Source organism: Perognathus longimembris, chromosome 4 (assembly GCF_023159225.1).
Source record: "Perognathus longimembris pacificus isolate PPM17 chromosome 4, ASM2315922v1, whole genome shotgun sequence".
NCBI classification, from domain to species: domain Eukaryota; kingdom Metazoa; phylum Chordata; class Mammalia; order Rodentia; family Heteromyidae; genus Perognathus; species Perognathus longimembris.
Window position 1 is genome coordinate 53,745,077 of NC_063164.1, and position 19,546 is coordinate 53,764,622.

At 39.1% G+C, this 19,546-nt stretch overlaps 1 protein-coding gene across 1 annotated transcript in view; it reads left to right on the forward strand.

The window, feature by feature from the left end:
* Lrp2 (LDL receptor related protein 2) overlaps positions 1-19,546 on the forward strand; it is a 195,972-nt gene that overhangs the window by 107,054 nt on the left and 69,372 nt on the right. Inside the window, exons 32-37 of the mRNA XM_048345285.1 lie at positions 7,086-7,252; positions 7,332-7,475; positions 12,019-12,128; positions 13,691-13,868; positions 16,306-16,519; positions 19,171-19,410. Of these exons, the coding sequence (XP_048201242.1) occupies positions 7,086-7,252; positions 7,332-7,475; positions 12,019-12,128; positions 13,691-13,868; positions 16,306-16,519; positions 19,171-19,410 (1,053 nt within the window). The remainder of the gene's footprint in view (positions 1-7,085; positions 7,253-7,331; positions 7,476-12,018; positions 12,129-13,690; positions 13,869-16,305; positions 16,520-19,170; positions 19,411-19,546) is intronic.

A 19,546-nucleotide genomic window follows, 5' to 3' on the forward strand; every position in this document is an offset into this window, starting at 1 on the left:
GAGAATGGAAAAGGAATAGGGATTAACAAGGAAATAGAAAACAGAAAGTGGGTTATGGTCTCAGGGTGATGTCCTTGACCAGCCCTACAGTGGAATGCTCCACATGAGGTGAGGGGCTATTGTCTCCTGGTGACCAAGGGTGGTGTCCTTGGCCCAGCCCAGATTGGAACGCCTGAGGACAGGCCTGTGGTTGAGCTTGTTATCTTGCTTGATCTTGGGGAATAAAGTAAGAATCAATCCTTCAGATCCTATCTTTGGATACATAGAAAGAATGGGCCTAGAAAGGAGAGTCAAGTAATCAGTCCTTCAGTATGTATGTATGTATTTATTTTTTGGTGATAGTACTGGGGCTTGAACTCAGAACCTGGGTGCTGTCCTGAGCTTTTTCTTTTTTTTAATGCTTAAGGCTAGTGCTCTACTACTTGAAGCACATCTCTACTTCTGGCTCTTTTTGGTGGTTAATTGGAGATAGGAATCTCATGGAATGTACTGCCTGGGTTGGTTTTGAACCATGATCTTCAGACTGAAGCCTCCTGAATAGCTAGGATTATAGGCATGAACCACCAGTGCCAACATAAATCTATATTTTCATAACAACATTTATTCCCTCTTCTTGCCAATAGTGCAACCACTAACCTTAGTGGGATCCTGACATAAAAAGATTATTTCTGAGACAAATTTTGACTCTTTCCTCTCCTGAGCTCCCCTCCATCCACCCTTAGGCACTCCTGCTTACCACTTGCACAGTGAACTCTAAGGTCTTCATAACTGGTGTTGGCCTGGGGCAGCTAAAGCCTGCCTCCTTGACTTGTGCACATATGTGTATTGCTGGTGGTGCTTTGTAGCATGTGGTAGCCCAGTAAATGCTGAGTGAATGTCAAGCTTTCCTGCATTTTTCTCTTTTTCTCTAGATCTGTGTTTTTTCACTCATTTCCTTCTCAGGTTGGTGTGTGATGTGATAGAAATTATATGACTTTGTTCTTCCTACTCCCTTCTGCGCCACTTTCTGCCTTTTGCCTTAATTTTCTATGTCTGCTTATACTGGGGCTTGTACTCAGGGCCCAGCACCCTAGCTTGACTTTGTTCAAGGCTGGTGCTCTACCAATGGAGCCACATTTCTACTCTGCCTTTTTGGTGGTTCATTGGAAATAAATCTCATGGACTTTTCTGTCTAGGCTGGCTTCAAACCAGGATCTTCAGCTCCCAGCCTCTTGAGTAGCTAGGATTACAGGTGTCAGCCATTGACACCTGGCTATTACTTACTTTTTTTTCACTTTCCTGGCTCAGTCTTCACCCAACTGTCACACTTTCAGTCAGTAAAGTGTTAAATGATACCTTACTCTCTGGTTCATTGGCAAGCTTTCTATATATTTCAGGAGACATCAGCAAAAAGGCCCCAGAAAGAAGCAATGGATGAGGAGTGACTGGAATTGGGTAGGGAGGGGTCAGGAAGGTGCACATTTTATGGTGTTTTAGGTCCTTAGCAAGGCTTTGGTTGAGAATTTCCCAGATCACCCATCACAAAAAGCCAGTACCAGGAATGATGAAAATTTCAAGTCCTTCTAAAAGAATGGAGAAATAGCTGGTGACTAATGCCTGTAATCCTAGTTTCTTAGGAGATCTGAGGATCATGGTTCTGTCCTGGCAGGTAAGTCCATGAGACTCTTATCCCCAATTAACTACCAAAAACTGAAAGTGGAGGTGTGGCTCAAACAGTAGAGTGCTAGATTGTGCCCAAAAGCTCAGGGTTAGTGCCCAGACTCTGAATTCAAGCCTCAGTACTGGCACAAGAACAAAAACAAAACAAAAAGAAATTGAGTTATACCCTTTGTCTTGGGTTGGCAATAGGGCTTGAACTGGGCACTGTCCCTGAACTCTTTTGCTCAAAACTAGCACTCTACCACTTTCGGTGGTTTTTTGGTGGTTAATTGGAGAAAAGAGTCTCAAGGACTTTCCTTGTCAGGGCAGGCTTTGACTGGGATCCTCAAATACCAGCCTCCTGAGTCCCTAGGATTATAGGCATGAGCACCAGCCTTGCCAGTGGCTAATCACCTGGCATAGCTTTTATTTTTATTTGAACCAATAAGCATTTATAACACATAACAATGAATGATTGATTTCCAAGATATATCTGAAATTTATAATCTAGCTTTCATTTTTCATTCTTGCAGTCAAACTAAAAGCAAGTCAGTATATAGTGCCTGGCCAGTAGAGCATAAAAGAGAACATAGATTTTTAGAGCCCAAGAGACCTGCTGTGTGACATTGGTCAAATTGTTTTGTTGTTCATTTGTGAGTTGGGAAGATAATTATCTAGCAAACAAGACTGGGAAATGGTAGGAAGAATACGTGATATCTGACGCATACCATGTGACATATAGTTTCAATAGTGGGGGGAGGTTTGTTATGGCTTTTGCAGGTGTTTACAGGCAGTGGACAATGGAGTGTGGGCCAAGTAGCAAGGCAAAGGCTTAGGAGTTACTGGTCCAAATCTGATTACATTGTTTCCCATGGCAGTGACATATCCAGCAAGTCTTCCTTGCCCCAGCTGAAAACTACTTTCTCTGAAGGCTTGTTCCCAATGATCGAATGCTATATATCATTTTGCTTTGCATAATACAAAGCACTGGTAGTTGCAAAGTTTACATTCAATTCAGTTTAAATTTGTGCTAGTTCAACCAGTGCTGAGTTATTTCTCAGTAATAAAAAAAATGTGAAACAAGGAAAAGTTCATAAGATGTAAAAACGAAGAAAAAGTATTAATCTAATGCTTTTGACTATGTGATGCTTCCCACGTTATTTAGTGGTTAATCATTTTATACTTTGTTTTGAAATATAATATGCATGTATCTTTTTTTTTTTCTTGCCAGTCCTGGGCCTTGAACTCAGGGCCTGAGCACTGTACCTGGCTTCTTTTTGCTCAAGGCTAGCCCTCTGCCACTTGAGCCACAGCGCCACCTCTGGCTATTTTCTATATATGCGGTGTGGGGAATCGAACCCAGGGCTTCATGTATATGAGTCAAGCACTCTTGCCACTAGATCATATCCCCAGCCAAATATGCATATATTTTAACACAAAACTTTCATTCAGAAATTTCCCTTTCCTGAGTAGAATTTTGAAATGAAATTTTTTTCTTGAATTTTGTCTATGTCTATAGATGTATAGCATATATATATACACACATACACATATATATATACATATACATATATATTATATATGTATATCTATGGAGTGCTACGGTTTGAATTCAGGGCTTCAAAGTTGCTGGGTAGGCATTCTACCACTTGAGACATAGTCTTGCTATTGGTGCTTTACATACTTTAAAATACAGTCTTATGTAGCTGAGATGACAAGTTTGCCATCACACTCAGCTTATTCATTGAGATGGAATCCTACTAACTTTTTGCCTGCCCTGGGCTTTAACTAAGATCCTATCAGTTTTCACCTGCTAAGTACTGGGATATCAGCTGTGAGCTTCTGTGCCCAGACTAATTTATATTTTTAGGTGAAGTGATGACAGCCTGGATAAAGATTAATTTGTTTTGGGGGAAAAACCCTTTTATTATCTGTTAAGGAAGCTAAATGGATAGTTTCAGATATTATAGGGGCTACTTAAGTTGCAATTAAAGATACCTAGAGAACTTAAAAATATTTTATTGTAAAGGTCATGTACAGAGGGATTAGTTTCATAAGTAAGGTAGTGGGTACATTTCTTTTTGAACAGTGTTACCCCCCTCCCTCATTTTCTCCCACTTCCCCTCCCCCTGACTTCCCTCCTCCCTCAAGTTGTAAAGTTTATTTCAGTGTTGTGTCTAGTGGGTGTCACTGTTGCACTGGTTCTCCCTTTGTCCTACCGTTTCTGTGATTCCTCTTCCCTTCCCCAAAATATAAGACAAAGGGTATGGAAATCAGAAACAGTGACCACAGGGAATAAACCAAAGGAGAAAAAAATAAAGACAAAAGAAATAACTGAAAACAGTAGACTAAAAAAATAAGAAAAACAAACAACCACAAAAAACTTTGTTATTTCCATATTGTGGAGATAATTTTGATCAGCATCGTTTTATATGGTTATATGTACTTAGCTATTGGGCTATTGTGAACTTCTTCCAAGACTATCCTGGGCATCTACTAATTATGACAGATGGGGGAAACCATGGAGCCTATGTTTCTTTGGTCTGGCTTGCTTCACTTAATATGAGTTTTTCCAAGTCTTTCCATTTCCTTACAAATAGGGCGATGTCATTCTTTCTGATGAACCAAATTCCATTGTGTATATATAGCACATTTTCTTGATTCATTCATCTACTGAGGCACATCTGGGTTGATTCCATATCTCAGCTATGGTAAATAATGCTGCAATGAACATAGTTGTGCTGGTAGCTTTAGTGTGGTCTTGTTTGTGATCATTTGGGTAAATGCCTAGGAGAGGAATTGCTGGCTTATAGGGGAGCTAGCTCTACGTTCCCTTTTTTGAAGAATCTCCATACTGTTTTTCCAGAGTGATTGAACACATTTACATTTCCACCAACAGTATTGTGTTCCTTTTTGGCCACATCTCCACCAGCATCTGTTATTTGTTCTCTTGATAATGGCCATTCTAACTGGGGTGAGGTGGAATCTCAGTATTATTTTGATTTGCATTTCTTTATGGCCAGAGATGTTGAACTTTTCTTCATGTTTCTATTGGCCATTCTTATTTCTTCTTCAGAGAAGTCTCTCTTTAAGTCTGTAGCCCACTTACTAATGGGTTGATTGGGTTTTTTTTTTTTTTTGTGTGTGTGTGTTAACCACCTTCTTCTTTTTTGATTGGGTTTTTGTTGTTGTTGTTTTGTTTTGTTTTGGGGGGTTTAATTTTTTGAAGTCTAAGTATATTTTTTATATGAGGCCCTTATCTGTTGTATGGCTAGTGAAGATCTTTTACCAATCTGTGGGCTTTCTGTGTATCTTGCTAGCTATGTGCTTTGCCATGCAGAAGCTCTGTAGTTTAATGCGATCCCATTTATCTAGCTTTTTTGTTTGTTTGTTTGTTGTGCTCCTGGATCTTTATTTAGGAAGTTTCTTTCTGTGCCAAGGAACCTTAGTGTTTCCTTCCTGTAATATTTTCAGGGTATCTGCACTACTTACCACCAGGTCTTTGATACTTTATTTTATATTTGGAATTGATTCTGGTACAGGATGATATATAAAGATCTAACTTTAGTTTTCTACATGTGTATAGCCAATTCTGCTAGTATCATTTATTGAAAGTCTGTCTTTCTTCCATCCTGTGTTTTGGTTCCCTTATCAAAGATTAGGTGGCTATAGGTCTGTGGGTTTATTTCTGGGTCTTCAATTCTATTCCACTGGTCCTCAGGCCTGTTCATGTGCTAGTACCAAGCTGTTTTTGTAACTATGACTTTATAACAGAGTTTGAAGCTTGATATTTGTTTAGCACTGTTCTTCCTAAGGATTGTTTTTGGTATTCATGGTCTTCTACTATTCCATATGAATTTTTGGATTGCTTCTTCTTTTTCATTTAAAAAGGTTGTTGGGATGTTGATGGATATTGCTTTGAATTTGTAGGTAGCTTTGGGCAGTATTGACATTTCCGTGATGTTAATCCTCCCAATCTAGGAGCATGGGAGGTTTGTCTACTTCTTTAACTCTGCTTTAATTTCCTTTTTCAGGTTTTTGAAATTTTCATCATAGAGGTTCTTCATATCTTTGGTTAAGTTAATTCCTAGGCTGAAATCAGGAAAGCAACTCTTTTTGTACGAGCCTCAAACAAATGCCTAGAGAACTTTTGAAGACATTGTTTATATATCCATCTGTTTATTCTGCTATGTCATTAATATTTACTGGGAAATTAATTTATGCCCAACTCCCTGCCAGTCTCTGGAGATACTAAGAAAATCAAACATAATTTTTGCCCCTTGGGAGTTATAATGGAGCAAGAAAGACAGATACTAGTCAAGTTAACAATTGATGATATTGTAAATTGGATTTATTTATTATAAGTAGTTAAAGTCTATAACATATACTGGACAATTTTTTTCTTTTATTATCTGAACTTGCTTAAAACTAGTAAGCTGCTATGCACTAAATTCTCTTTCATATTTTTTCTCAAAAACCCAACTTTCCTAGAGTTCTTCAGTGTTAGGTTTGTTTGTGTGTAGAAATGAAAGATCTTGTCAGTGTAAGTAAGGGATTAATGAAGAGTAAGGCAAACTGGCATGGTGACTCACACCTGTAATCCTACCTACTAGGAGGAGTACAATTTGACGTCATCCTGGGCAAAAAAGTTGACAAGACTCTTATCACAACATAAATACACCAGACATGGTAACACATGTCTATAATCCCAGCTTTGTGGGAAGCATAGATAGCAAGATCAACCTCATAGGCTAATTCTGAGCAAACAAAAAGGCTCTTTCTACAGTAAGAAAATATTGGAGGCATGGCTCAAGTGGTAGAGCCTCTCCCTAGCAAGGCCTTGAGTTCCACTTCCAGTATTGAAAAAAAAAGCAATACTTTTATGTTACTGTTGAATCAAATCTAGAAAGCCATGTTCACTTATGAATGAAATTACACATGGACAACTCAGATCCTTGCATGTTCTTTTGATAATATAAACAGTTTACATAAGACAAAAATGCCACTAAAAGGAAGCATTCCATGGGATGTTTTACATAAACAATCCAATATTTATTTTGTGTGCACTGCTATAGAGAATCTCCAATAATGCATTAGATGAATAAATCAAGTTGCTAAATATTATAACTTAAGGATTTCATTAATTGTATATAATAAAGAAATGTTTTTAAACAAAAAAGTAAAAGTAAGGTATTAAAATACTTACCTACCTTGGAAAAGGGCATATAATGTTGTCTGGGGACTTTGAAGACCTGGTTTCCCACTGACCCCCATGGAAAGCCTGTAACTTATTAGTGATGAAATATCTGCTGTGCATTGTATATATTACTGCAGAGCTGTGATGCTTTTCGGCTCATATGATAATGACAGTCCACTGCCTCCCATTACTCTTAAATGTCTGGAAACACCATGATGTAAACTTGACGGGTGGTCAACTATTTTCACAGGTGATCAAGCTTTCTTGATGTCTGTACAAGAGTCCGTCATTTTTGGCATCTCCCTTGATCCGGAGGTGAAGAGCAATGATGCCATGGTCCCCATATCAGGGATACAGAATGGTTTTGATGTGGCGTTTGATGACTCAGAGCAATTCATCTATTGGGTTGAGAATCCAGTAAGTTATAAATAGCATTCAAAGTCTATAACTTAACCTCAAAGAGTGCAGCTACAGACCATCCTTGACTTTCTTCCAGGGTGAAATTCACAGAGTGAAGACAGATGGCACCAACAGGACTGTATTCGCGCCTCTATTTATGTTTGGGTCTTCTAGGAGTCTGGCCTTAGACTGGATATCAAGAAACATTTATTATACCACTCCTACAACTTATTCCATCGAGGTAATGATCCCAAACTACCACTTAAAAAAACACTGAGTTTAGACTCATGTATAGATCTATTCTTAGGAAACACTGTCATATGGATATTGAAATTACTTTTAAACAAGTAGGGTATGAGAAGAAAGAATAGTTTTAACTGTCAAAGTCTCTGAAGCAAAGAAGGAAAATCATCTTAAAAATGGATAATTGGAACTTTGTTCTATTCTATTTCATTTCCTCCTAATTTTCAATACCACTGTGTTCCTATAAAGGCTATTAGGGAGCTAGGAATGGTGTCCCACATCTATAATCCTAGTACTTGGGATGCTGAATAAAGAGGATTGAGATTTTGAGGCTCTGTCTCAAGCTCTCTCCCCAAAACATATGTATGTATATATACATATAAAATGTAGAAAATACATATGGAACATACAGGTAATGTATATAAACATTTATATATGTATATATTTGTATATAAATATATTTTTATACTATTTATATAAATATATAACCTATTCACATAGTACATGTACATACATTTATATTACATACATTTTTCTATAAAAAGAAACTGAAATCCTGTCCCCAAGGCAAATATATGAAAATCAATTAAAAATTCTGTAAGAAATTTGGCCAACAGTAAGACTATAGTAGGAAAGAAATTTTCATTAGTTTTCTCCACCTAATGTTTAATGCAATTTCAGTTCTCCACTTCTGGAAGAAGTGGAGAACTGAAATTCTGAACTTCTGGGTTACTTCTGTTCTCAGATGGAAATCTTTCTATAACTACAATATAGTTTTTCTAACTGTGAACCAGAAAGTAGAAACTTGATTCTAATGCTTTTGATATTCTCCTCTGTGAGATAAGTGTTCTTCAGTTCCCAGAAGAAATTCTAGATGGGGTGCAGGCTTGAAATCACATGAAGTATATCCAAAGCACCTTGATTAGTACTGGATTTCTTTGCAAAAGAATTATTAATTCCTCTTAAGGTAAAAGGGTTGTAGGTGGGGGAGATTCAGCAGGGTTCTGCACAGTGACACTCCCCTGCTGAGGGGTACAGCTGTGGACTTGGCTGCCCTTTGGAGCATTTGGAATGGAAAATACAGGAGAGGAGGAAGGTGCAAAGCAGCCTGGTGTGAAGTTGGACAGGAAGAACTTCCTTGGGAATGGTGCTTCCTATCTCACAAAATCTTTTCCAAGCACTCTTGCCTTTAATTTTCATATCTATGAGAGTAGAGATGAATATGGTTGCCATTTGCAGGAGAGGGAAATTTACAGTAGCTGCACTTGCTTAACCCAGGGAGTGTTTCAAAACAGATAGAACCAACAGGTATTAACAGGTGTTAACATCCGGGGATCTGGGAAGATCTGGTTCAAGTCTTTTGTTTTATACAAAGTGAGTTAAAGACAAAGGCCAGATGGGCTGTGGCTCGTGCCTGTAATCTCAGCTACTCAGAAAACAGATCAGAGGTAGGAGGATGACAGTTCAAGCTAGTCAACCAATAGCTGGGGAACGTGGTGCACACATTTATCATCCCAGCTATTTGGAGACTGTAAATAGGAGGATTGAGGTTCTGGCTGGCCCCCAGCAGGAAAGTCAGACTCTATCACCAAAATAAATAAAGCCAAAGGGGTTGGGAGCAGGACTTCCCATGGTAGAGTGCCTGCCTGGCAAGCTCCAGGCAGAGTCCAATCCCAAGTATTACAACAACAACAAAAGTAAGCAAGCCAGCCCAGAAACATAGAAAATTGGTTAGTTGTTATACACATTGTCATAGTCACAACTCCAGTAATCCAGACCTTTTAAACCCCATTTAATAGTTGGAGAAGATCTTTCACAATCTTAACTAAAAATATCCTCCCATGGAAACATGGGGCAATCTCAAATGAAGATTAATAGGCACTTATTCAGTCTCCTACTTTCTTGCGTGGTACATGGGGAGGGAGAGGGAGGGTGTTTTCTCTTTTAAACTGAATGATTTCCCAAAGTAGCAAACAGATCTCCCACACTGGTGTCAGGCACCATGGGAAGGAGCCTCCCGGATAGTAACACAGTGCATAGTGTGAGTTGGCAGGACTTCCTGTCCACACTAACCTCAAGTTTGGGGTTGTTTCCTGATTTGAAAGATTTGACTGGAGTCCCAAGACCTAGCTTTGGGTGCATATTGCTTGCTCACTTTGTTCAACAAGACCTAGGCAATGTGGATCAGTCAGATGGGAAGACCTGAGTATTGAAAATGCAAAGAAAGATGTTTTCCTTTTCAATAGTTCACATGTCTGAGAGAGAAAGATAAAAAGAACAACCCAAAGAAAACCATTAAAAGTGAATTTGCCCTGAACAGTGAATGTGAAGCTCTAGGTTAGGGGGCAGGACTCAACCTGCTGACTTCCCCCTTCTTAAAGAATGAGAAAGGTGATTTCCTTTAGTGGTTATTTGAGAGCTGAATCTTGAAGGATGAGCAGTATTATTTCTGCCAAACCAAGAAGTAGGGAAAAGGGGTCCCAGACAGAGGGATAAAGATCCCTGAAATACAAAAATGCGTTTTATGTAGGAACAGCACTGAATTTCCTTCACTCATGAACTCTTTGGCTTTGAACAAATGACTAAACTTCTCTGAGCCTCTGCTTGCTCATCTGTAAAAAATGGATGACAACTCAGTAAGTACAAGTAGTTCATAACATTGAGGCACCTTGTGACTCCAGAGTGCTGTTTCACTTAAATTGTCAATGTATCTAGAATACCCATAAAAGGCTTATGAGAATCATGATCCAAGAGTAAATGGGCTTTTAAATTATTTATATTCATTTCTCCCTAAGGTAACAAATTTAAACAACTCCTGTAGGTGAAGGATAAACAAAGAAAATAGGAATTATTCCCACTTATGGTTTATCTATATTCCAGCCTGAGCAATTCCCATTTATTTCCAACTTGAAAAGAGAAATGTCGAAGAAATTATTTTCCACTAGGGGTAGCTGTGTGCCGGTTCACTGAAAGAAATGTGACTGAAATGTGAAGCTTATCGTGTGTGAGGGAGAGCTTGATAGAAACCTCCAACCAAGGAGGGAAACTTAACTTTGAAGCAGAGATCCTTTGTCCTAGGAAAATGAGAGAGATGATAGCAAAGAGCCCAACTGAAAGATAAACATTTCCTAGTCCAAGTAGAAGTAAAAAAATGCAGGTAGGAGAGAGAGAGAGAGAAGGACGTGTGTGTGTGTGTGTGTGTGTGTATGTGTGTTAAAAGGAGAGATGAGAGAAATAGAGGCATATAAATAGCCTATTGCCTTGAAAAGCAATTTTATAAGAATACCTTACTGCTAATCAAAAGGCATTTTCTGATTTCCCATCAGTAGTCTCTCTGTATTTATTTATTTATTTATTTATTTATTTTTTTGGCCAGTCCTGGGCCTTGGACTTAGGGCCTGAGCACTGTCCCTGGCTTCCTTTTGCTCAAGGCTAGCACTCTGCCACTTGAGCCACAGCGCCACTTCTGGCCGTTTTCTGTATATGTGGTGCTGGGGAATCGAACCCAGGGCCTTATGTATATGAGGAAAGCTCTCTCTTGCCACTAGGCCATATCCCCAGCCCTGTCTCTCTGTATTTATTAAGTACATATTAAAACAGCCCTGTTTCCATATGAAATTGGCTGATAATCCAGTAATCTACTCTTCTATTAGATTATTAACACTGTGATTCCAACACTGATAATAAAAAATGGATAACTTTGGGAAGGCCACTAGGTCTCCTTTTCATTATCTGAAATAGGGGCATAACAATGGTATCTATCATAGCATTACTTGAGAATCAAATATGATAATTCTTAGTTTAATGCCTATTGTATAGCAAGTCTTCAGTAAATGGTCCCACAAAAGTATGGGGGCATCTATGAAACATACTTGTACTTGTAGAGTGCTAAGTGATTTCCTTGAATTTAATCTCTTAGCCCCGTGAGCTATATGCAGAAAGTATCACCCAAATCCACATTTTAGTAGTGAAGACACTGGATTGAGAATTGAATTTAACTTGCCTCAGGCCATATAGTCAGGGCATGGCAAGGCAGAGCTTTGAGCACAAGTGTTTAAAACTAAGGTTGTTGATTTGGAGCAGAAATCACTTAACATGGTATGAATTTGATCTGTTTTGATCAACTGTGTTTGCAATGATAGATCACTGAGTGCTGTGGCCAGTCCCTTGGGATACAGGAGGACTGTGGGCATCCTATTTGCCTTCTAGGTGTCTTCTTTTAGCTTTGTCTGGAGGCATTTTTACAGAGTATCCAGGCAGTGGTTCTGTATGTTTATCTATTGGAATCTTTCTGTTATCCATCTAACTTTCTTCAGAAATTTTAAAAGAGTTGCAAATAGGAGATTTTCCTCTTTTAGCTCTCATTTCTCATGGAACTGATTCCTCATAAATATGAAATATAATTCTAGGTTATCTGTATGTCATGAAACTCTCATTCCTACTTGAATATTAAGTCTTTTTTGTCTTAAGTTCTCCTTTATGTCAGTGATCTCTGCTTCCCTGAAAGAAACTGAGTTCTAATAAATGATTCTGTGCTGTAGGTGTTGACACTCCAGGGTGATGTCAGATACCAGAAAACACTGATAAGCAATGATGGCACAGCTCTTGGAGTTGGCTATCCAGTTGGCATAACTGTTGATCCTGCACGTGGGTGAGTGTTCATAGTGGTATCATGCTCACAGCAGTAACAATGTCTTGTCCTGACAAGATTTCAGGCAGGATAATTTCTTATTTCCTGTGTTATCATTTGCAAGATTCAGATCTTGGTGCAGCTCCAAGTTCTATTTAATATGAGGGATGTAATTTGTGTTTTGTTCCATATTCTTCATGTTACTAATACCAAACTTCAACACCATATAAGCAAGAGTTTCAGGAATTTTGAAAAACAGAATTGTTACACTGGACAATATGTTCTGACTTTGAATGAACACAGAAAGCTTCTAGGTAACGTCTACACCAGACCTTGAAGAAGAGGAGAATGGATCGCATCTAGGGAATGGTAAGGGGGAATCTTTGTCCCCCTTTGATTTACCTCCCATCCTAGAATGGAGGGAGGAGAAGACAAACACTTCAGCAAGTCAGAGTTAGAAATGATTAAATTAGGCACAATGGGTGCTTAAGAGAATAAACAAAAGTATAACTGAAGTGGTTACATACAGAGTCCAGGTGGAGAAAGGCTGATGTTTTAGAAATTTAGGTGGAGTTTCAAGTCAGAGAACAAGTTCAACAGGGAAAATAAAATTGAGGCATAGAAGAGATGAAAGAATCTGGTCAAAGCAGAGAAATTCAGTATGTAAACTTGAAGGCAGACGTGTGTAATGCTGAAGATAAGGTCATTGGGATGAGCATGTTGATTTAATGTTGGAAGAAGGTGAGCAAAGATTTTTGACTTAAAGGCTTTCAAGGACTTTTGAGAAAGGAGAGTAGAAACGCTGTCTATTGAGGCTACAGTAGTAATAGATGGAGTAAAAAGGAATTAAAACTTAGAGTCAAGTCTAAAATTTTTTTTCATCAGCGGGAATAGAAATTAACCCTTCAAATACCTTAATGCATATATCATGGGCTTAGCAATGCTCAGTTATGATTAATATGTGTATAACTCCTGAGTATTGTTCATCGATATCACTATGAAGAAGGCCAAAATTAAAAAAAAAAAAACATTCCTAGTAGTATCATGCTCATTGGATTCTGACACTCCTGGGAATGAGTTATTTATTAATTTGCTTGTTTTCTGCCTTAAATTTAAAAACTTTTTACTTGCATCACAGAAATAAGATGAGTTAAGAAAGTAATAGCTGATATGTGTGTTGGATGGTGATTTGGAGAATGAAAGAGTGAGCAGGGTGGTATGGGCAGTTTTCACACTACTGACTGGCTTCCCCAGCATCCTGGGTAACATGCGATTCTTTGAAGGATTAGTGGTTCATGGAAGCTTTTCCTTTGTCATAAGCCTCCTACTTATCTGACCAGACTAAAGCTTTAGCCACCAATGGAAGAAGTTAGCCTCCTGTTTTAAATGGTCTCTATCCCCAAAATGACTAGGAAGCAGACCAAACTGATGAAATACTGTATGTAACAAGTATTGATGTTTCAGACACCTCTATTGGATTGTATCTTGAAGACAAGAAATACACATTTTGAATGAAATGTTTTAGACAACATTCTAACTTCTGTTTGTTAAATGCTGTTTTTTGTGTTTCATGGCTGTTGCAGGAAACTGTACTGGTCAGACCAAGGCAGCCAAAGCGGGGTCCCTGCCAAGATTGCAAGTGCTAACATGGATGGCACATCCTTGAAGATCCTTTTCACTGGGAATCTTGAACACCTGGAGGTTGTCACTCTTGACATCCAGGAGCAGAAGCTGTATTGGGCGGTCACTAGCCGAGGAGTGGTATGGCACCCGTTGGTTTTCACTACTGAGCTTCCGTTCTGGTTCTGGGTGTTCTGACTTGTCTAGAAGAGGTTCTTGAGTAACCTTATTTGACAACTTCCTTTGATGTTTTATTGCTTTTTCTTCCAATAACTAATCTCCACTGAGCAAATCTCACCCTCATCTTGAAGTCCTGTTCTCTGCAGTAAAACATATGCATATGCAGTTCTTGTAGGATGATGTTCATTATTCTCCTCTCACATTCTGCTTTTCTTTATGATAAAATAACTCTTGTGCTTCCAGAGACATTTTATGTAAAGTTTTGAGGTCTTAGGTTTAATTTTTTCAATTTGAAATGACTCAAGATTCTGTAGTTTGCACAGAGCAGACAGAAGATAGGCTGAGAAAACATCTAAGCTCAGTCTCCTTTCATGGCTACACATTCTTCTTCTCCACTATCCCCACATGGCTGATAGAAATGTAGAATTTTCATCACTGGTAGTTTAAACTCCAGTATTGAGATCATCATATTTTGCAGAAATAATAAAGTTTCAGGGGCTGGGGATATGGCCTAGTGGCAAAGAGAGCTTGCCTTGTATACATGAGGCCCTGGGTTCAATACCCCAGTACCACATATACAGAAAACGGCCAGAAGTGGCGCTGTGGCTCAAGTGGCAGAGTGCTAGCCTTGAGCAAAAGGAAGCCAGGGACAGTGCTCAGGCCCTGAGTTCAAGGCCCAGGATTAGAAAAAAAAAAAAAAAAAGAAATAATAAAGTTTCAATGAAAAATCATGTTTGACCATTCCTGCTTATGCAACCTGAGCTGGTGTGAAAGAGTTCAGTAATGATTATTGTCATTAGACATTGTTTTGTACGTTGGATTTAATACATGCTCAACTCTTCCTTGTCTTTTTTGTCAGTTGTGGGGCTTGAACTCTGGGCCTGCATGCTATCCTTGAGCTCTTCAGCTCAAGGCTAGTGCTCTACCACTTGAACAGCGCCACTTCTGGTTTTCTGGTGGTTAGTTGGAGATAAGAGTCTCACAGACATTCCTGCCTGGGCTGGCTTTGAACCACCAACCTCAGATCTTAGCCTCATGAGTATCAAGGATTACAGGCAAGAGCCACCGATGCCTGGCACTCTTCCTTGCTTTTTAAGCAGTAATCTCAGGTCCTTGGTATTGATGTTTTCCATAATACTGTGTGGCAGTTAAGCTTCAGTCCATTATATGTTCTAAGTTCTCTTCTAGTATAGTTTAGAATTACAATAAGCTTTAAGAATTAGAAAGAAGTAGTGATGTGTGTGATGCCCATTTGCAGGTTTGGATGCATGTGTACATGAAGCTCTTATCACATGAAACTCTTGTTACACTATGCTTTCTACATATAAGATGCCATATGCCAGACAGGACTTACCAGCTCCCTCCCCTGCTATTCCACTCCTGCTCTGCTCTCCAGAATCCCTGAGCTTGCTAGTGGTGCAACTCTCTGTCCTTTCCCCTAGGCAAGTGTCCTCACAGTCCTCTTTCTCTTTCCTTATTTAGTCATATACAAAGTCCCACCACCCAACTTTAGTTCCTTAGGTCTTTTCCTTGCCATCTCCATAGTTCCTGGCCCCTATTACTGAATTCTGTTTTCATGTTGGAGACACAAAACCATAATCACCAAGTCTGACCATTGCTCAGATGAAGGCCTTGGACCAGAGGAGCTGTTCCCAACACTCCAGCTGAGTTTGTTTGGCTGATCTGCTCTGGTTATCAGCAGCTCTACAACTCACATTCCCTATGTCCTATCCTTCTGCTACTTCTGTCAGGTTTGGAGACTTCATCTTCTCTTGGAATTGCTGGGTTTTCTTGTCCATTGAGGCAGTGAGCCAGACTTCATGTCCCCCTAAGAAAGCATTCAGATTTGGTACAGAGAAAACACTTGGGTTTTTAGAATTAAACCAGCTGCATGTACATTTCATTTTGCTCACAGGTAGAGATTGCTTGCTATTTCTCTTAGGAATTTCATTTTTATGAGTTCTTTTAGCATCATCCTTGGCTCCATCCAGTCTTGCTGCTTTACCATCCTGGGGTCATGCTTTTTACTCATAGTATTAAATTTTGGGTGAAAATGTTAAAGCCAGGGCCTGTCATCTCCTGTGTGATGATCACAGCTGGAAGTTTTCTTACACCTTTGAGTAGAATAGCAAATGCACAGGCTAGAGCATTGGCCGTTTTCTCTTTGACTTGCTGTCAGTTTCATTATCAATGGAATGCCTATAGGGAAATTTGCCTGACTTCTTGCTCAGTTTATCTGTGATGATCCAATCTGATAGTAGGTATGGAAAAAAAAATCTCTAGAAAGGATGGTGTGTAAGAGCAATGTGAAATATTAGTAGTAGGAGAATATTGTTTTTAAGGTCTGCTTGCATTTCACTCTGAATCACTGAAGCTAATAAGAATTCTGCCCCTTCAGATTGAACGAGGAAACGTGGATGGTACAGAGCGCATGATCCTGGTACATCATCTCGCCCATCCATGGGGACTTGCTGTTTTTGATGCTTTTCTTTATTATACTGATGAGCAGTATGAGGTTATCGAGAGAGTTGACAAGGTCTCTGGCGACAACAAAGTAGTCTTGAGGGATAATGTTCCAGAACTGAGAGGCCTTCGAGTTTATCACAGACGCAGTAAGTATCGGTCATTGAAACACATTTGGGGATGTGTAATTCATAGTCACACAGCTGTACACACTGAATATCTGTAAGTGCAGACCCTCCCTCAAGTCCCATGCATGCACATAAATATAAGTTACTAATAACATTTAAAAATGGTAATAACAATGGGTTCTAGTGGCGTATATCTATAATCCTAGCTCTCAGGTAGCTGAAATTTGAGGGTCATATTTCAAGGCAAATCTGGGCAGAAAAAGCCTGTAAGACTCTTTAACTACCAAAAGCTGGAGGCAGAGCTGTGTTTGAAGTGGTAGAGTGCTAATATTGAGCAAAAAGAAAAGCTCAGGGGCTGGGGATATAGCCTAGTGGCAAGAGTGCCTGCCTCGGATACACGAGGCCCTAGGTTCGATTCCCCAGCACCACATATACAGAAAACGGCCAGAAGCGGCTCTGTGGCTCAAGTGGCGGAGTGCTAGCCTTGAGCGGGAAGAAGCCAGGGACTGTGCTCAGGCCCTGAGTCTAAGGCCCAGGACTGGCCAAAAAAAAAAAAAAAAAAGAAAGAAAAGAAAAGCTCAGGAACAGTGCCCAAGATAAGTGCTAAAGGGAAAGAAAAAAAGAGAGAATAATGGGTGCTCATGTCTGTAATGAGGATCACGGTTTGAAGCCAGCCCAGGCAGACAAATCTGACAGACTCCAATTAACCAGTAAAAAGCCAGAAGTGATATTGTCACTCAAGTGGTAGAGCACCTGCATTGAACAGAAAAGCCAACGGAGAGCAAGAAGCCCTGAGTTCAAACTCCAGGACTGGCATATACCCATCCATAAAAGATACCCATCTTAAACATCAAAGACCACCATGACATCTGAAAAGCCAGGTGAACTTCAGAGAAATTTATGTTCCCATTGCTTTAGTTTTTTTTTTTTTTCTTTTTCTTGCTAGTCCCAGGGCTTAAACCTAGGGCCTATGTACTGTTCCTGAGCTTTTTTTGTTCAAGATTAGTACTCTATCACTTGAGCTACAGCTCCAATTCTAGCTTTTCGGTGGTTCACTGGAGACAAAAGTCTAACAGACTTCCTGCCTGGACTGGCTTTGAACTTTGATCCTCAGATCTCAGCCTCCTAAGTAGTAGGATTACAGGGTGAGTTACTGGCACTCAGCATATCACTTTAACTTTTTACTTTCTTCATAGCATTCTGACACTTCTGTATTTTACTGTTTGTGTTCCTTATTAGAGAATGTAATCTCATAAGGGCAAGTGTGCTAGCCTTTTTGTTTAGGTGTTTATGTCCAGTGTCCAGTAACAAGAATAGGAATGTTCGTTGCATGGATTCTAGGAAAATGTTAGTAAGATAAAATTTTAAGCTTAAAAGTTATATATACTCATAGATGCTGCCTATTGCAAGATGATTTTTAAAGACAATCTGGTTTGACTTAGTCTTCTAAGTTAGCATTGTAATGTAGTTTTTTGTGGTACTGGAAGGTTATTAAAAATTTAATTTAATTTTTTTGTGGTATAGGTCCTTATGCTTGCTTGGCAAGCACTCTACTACTTGGACCACACTAGCCAGCCTGTTTGGCTTTCTTTCTTTCTTTTTTTTTTTTTCACAAAGAGGTTCCCCCCTCCCCCCAGAGGGTCTTGTTAATGCCATGGCCAAACTGGATTTGCATTTTCCATTTCTCATTCTCATTTGGGATGACACAACACTCACTTAGCTTTTTAATATTTGCATAGTTCATTTTGGACTAACTTTTTGTCTTGGCTGGCCTGGAACTGTGATTCTCTTAGTTTCTACCTCCCAAGTAGCTAGGATTACAGGCACAAACCTTTGCAACTGGCTGGAGACTTATTCATAGTTTTGACCTTTTACAGTTGTTAAATTACCAAGGACTATCAAAAAATGTATTTTCAGGGCTGGGAATATGGCCTGGTGGTAAAGTACTCACCTTGTATACATGAAGCCCTAGGTTCGATTCCTCAGCACCACATATATAGGAAAAGTTGGAAGTGGCGCTATGGCTCAAGTGGTAGAGTGCTAGCCTTGAGTAAAAAGAAGCCAGGGACAGTTCTCAGGCCCTGAGTTCAAGCACCAGGACTGGCAAAAAAAACCCCAAAACAAAACAAAGAAATGTCTTTTCAATTTTATAACCTAGGTATACCACTTGGTATTTTTTTTTCCATGTACAAAATGGCCTTTTTTAGTGTTGTCCTTTTATAGGTTTTTTTTAAGTCTTTTTAAATTGTATTGTCATCTTTATTCTTCTATTGCTTACCTTCATTGCTTTCTTTTTTTTATAGGTTTTTTTTTAAAACAACTATCCATACCATTTTTGATCATGTAATCAAACTAATAGAAATGCCATTGCATAGGGCAAGAGGTTAAAAAAGAAAGAACAACAGATTTTTGCATTGCCCTCTCTAAATTACTTGCATGCTTTGTAGAAGAACAGCAATTGGTGCTTCATTTAAAAAAAATACTATGCAATATTTGGGGTACTCATTTTATGGTATAAGTTTTCCTCTCATTATTATTTTTTGATTTAACCCAGCTATTATATATTTGTTATTAATTTTATAATGCATTATTCAGTAACCCACTTTCAAATATTTGAGTTGAAGTGTCATGTAAGTATAGTCAGGTCACACACTGATTTTGGTTTCATTTAGGCACCAGCGAGTCCTCAAATGGTTGTAGCAACAACGTGAATGCTTGTCAGCAGATTTGCCTGCCCATACCAGGAGGATTGTTCTCCTGTGCCTGTGCCACTGGATTTAACCTCAACCCTGATCATCGGACCTGCTCTCCACATAACTCTTTCATTGTCGTGTCGATGCTGTATGCAATCAGAGGCTTTAGTTTGGAATTGTCAGATTTTTCGGAGGCCATGGTACCAGTGGCTGGCCAAGGTATGCCAACTCGGGAACAAGTAGCATTTGACTTTAACTGATGCCAAGTTGTAGTCCTTGGTGCAAAGAAACCCATTTCTTTGTGTTTGGCTCAGACTAGAGTGGTTAAAAAACTTTAGTGTACAACAAGAATGAT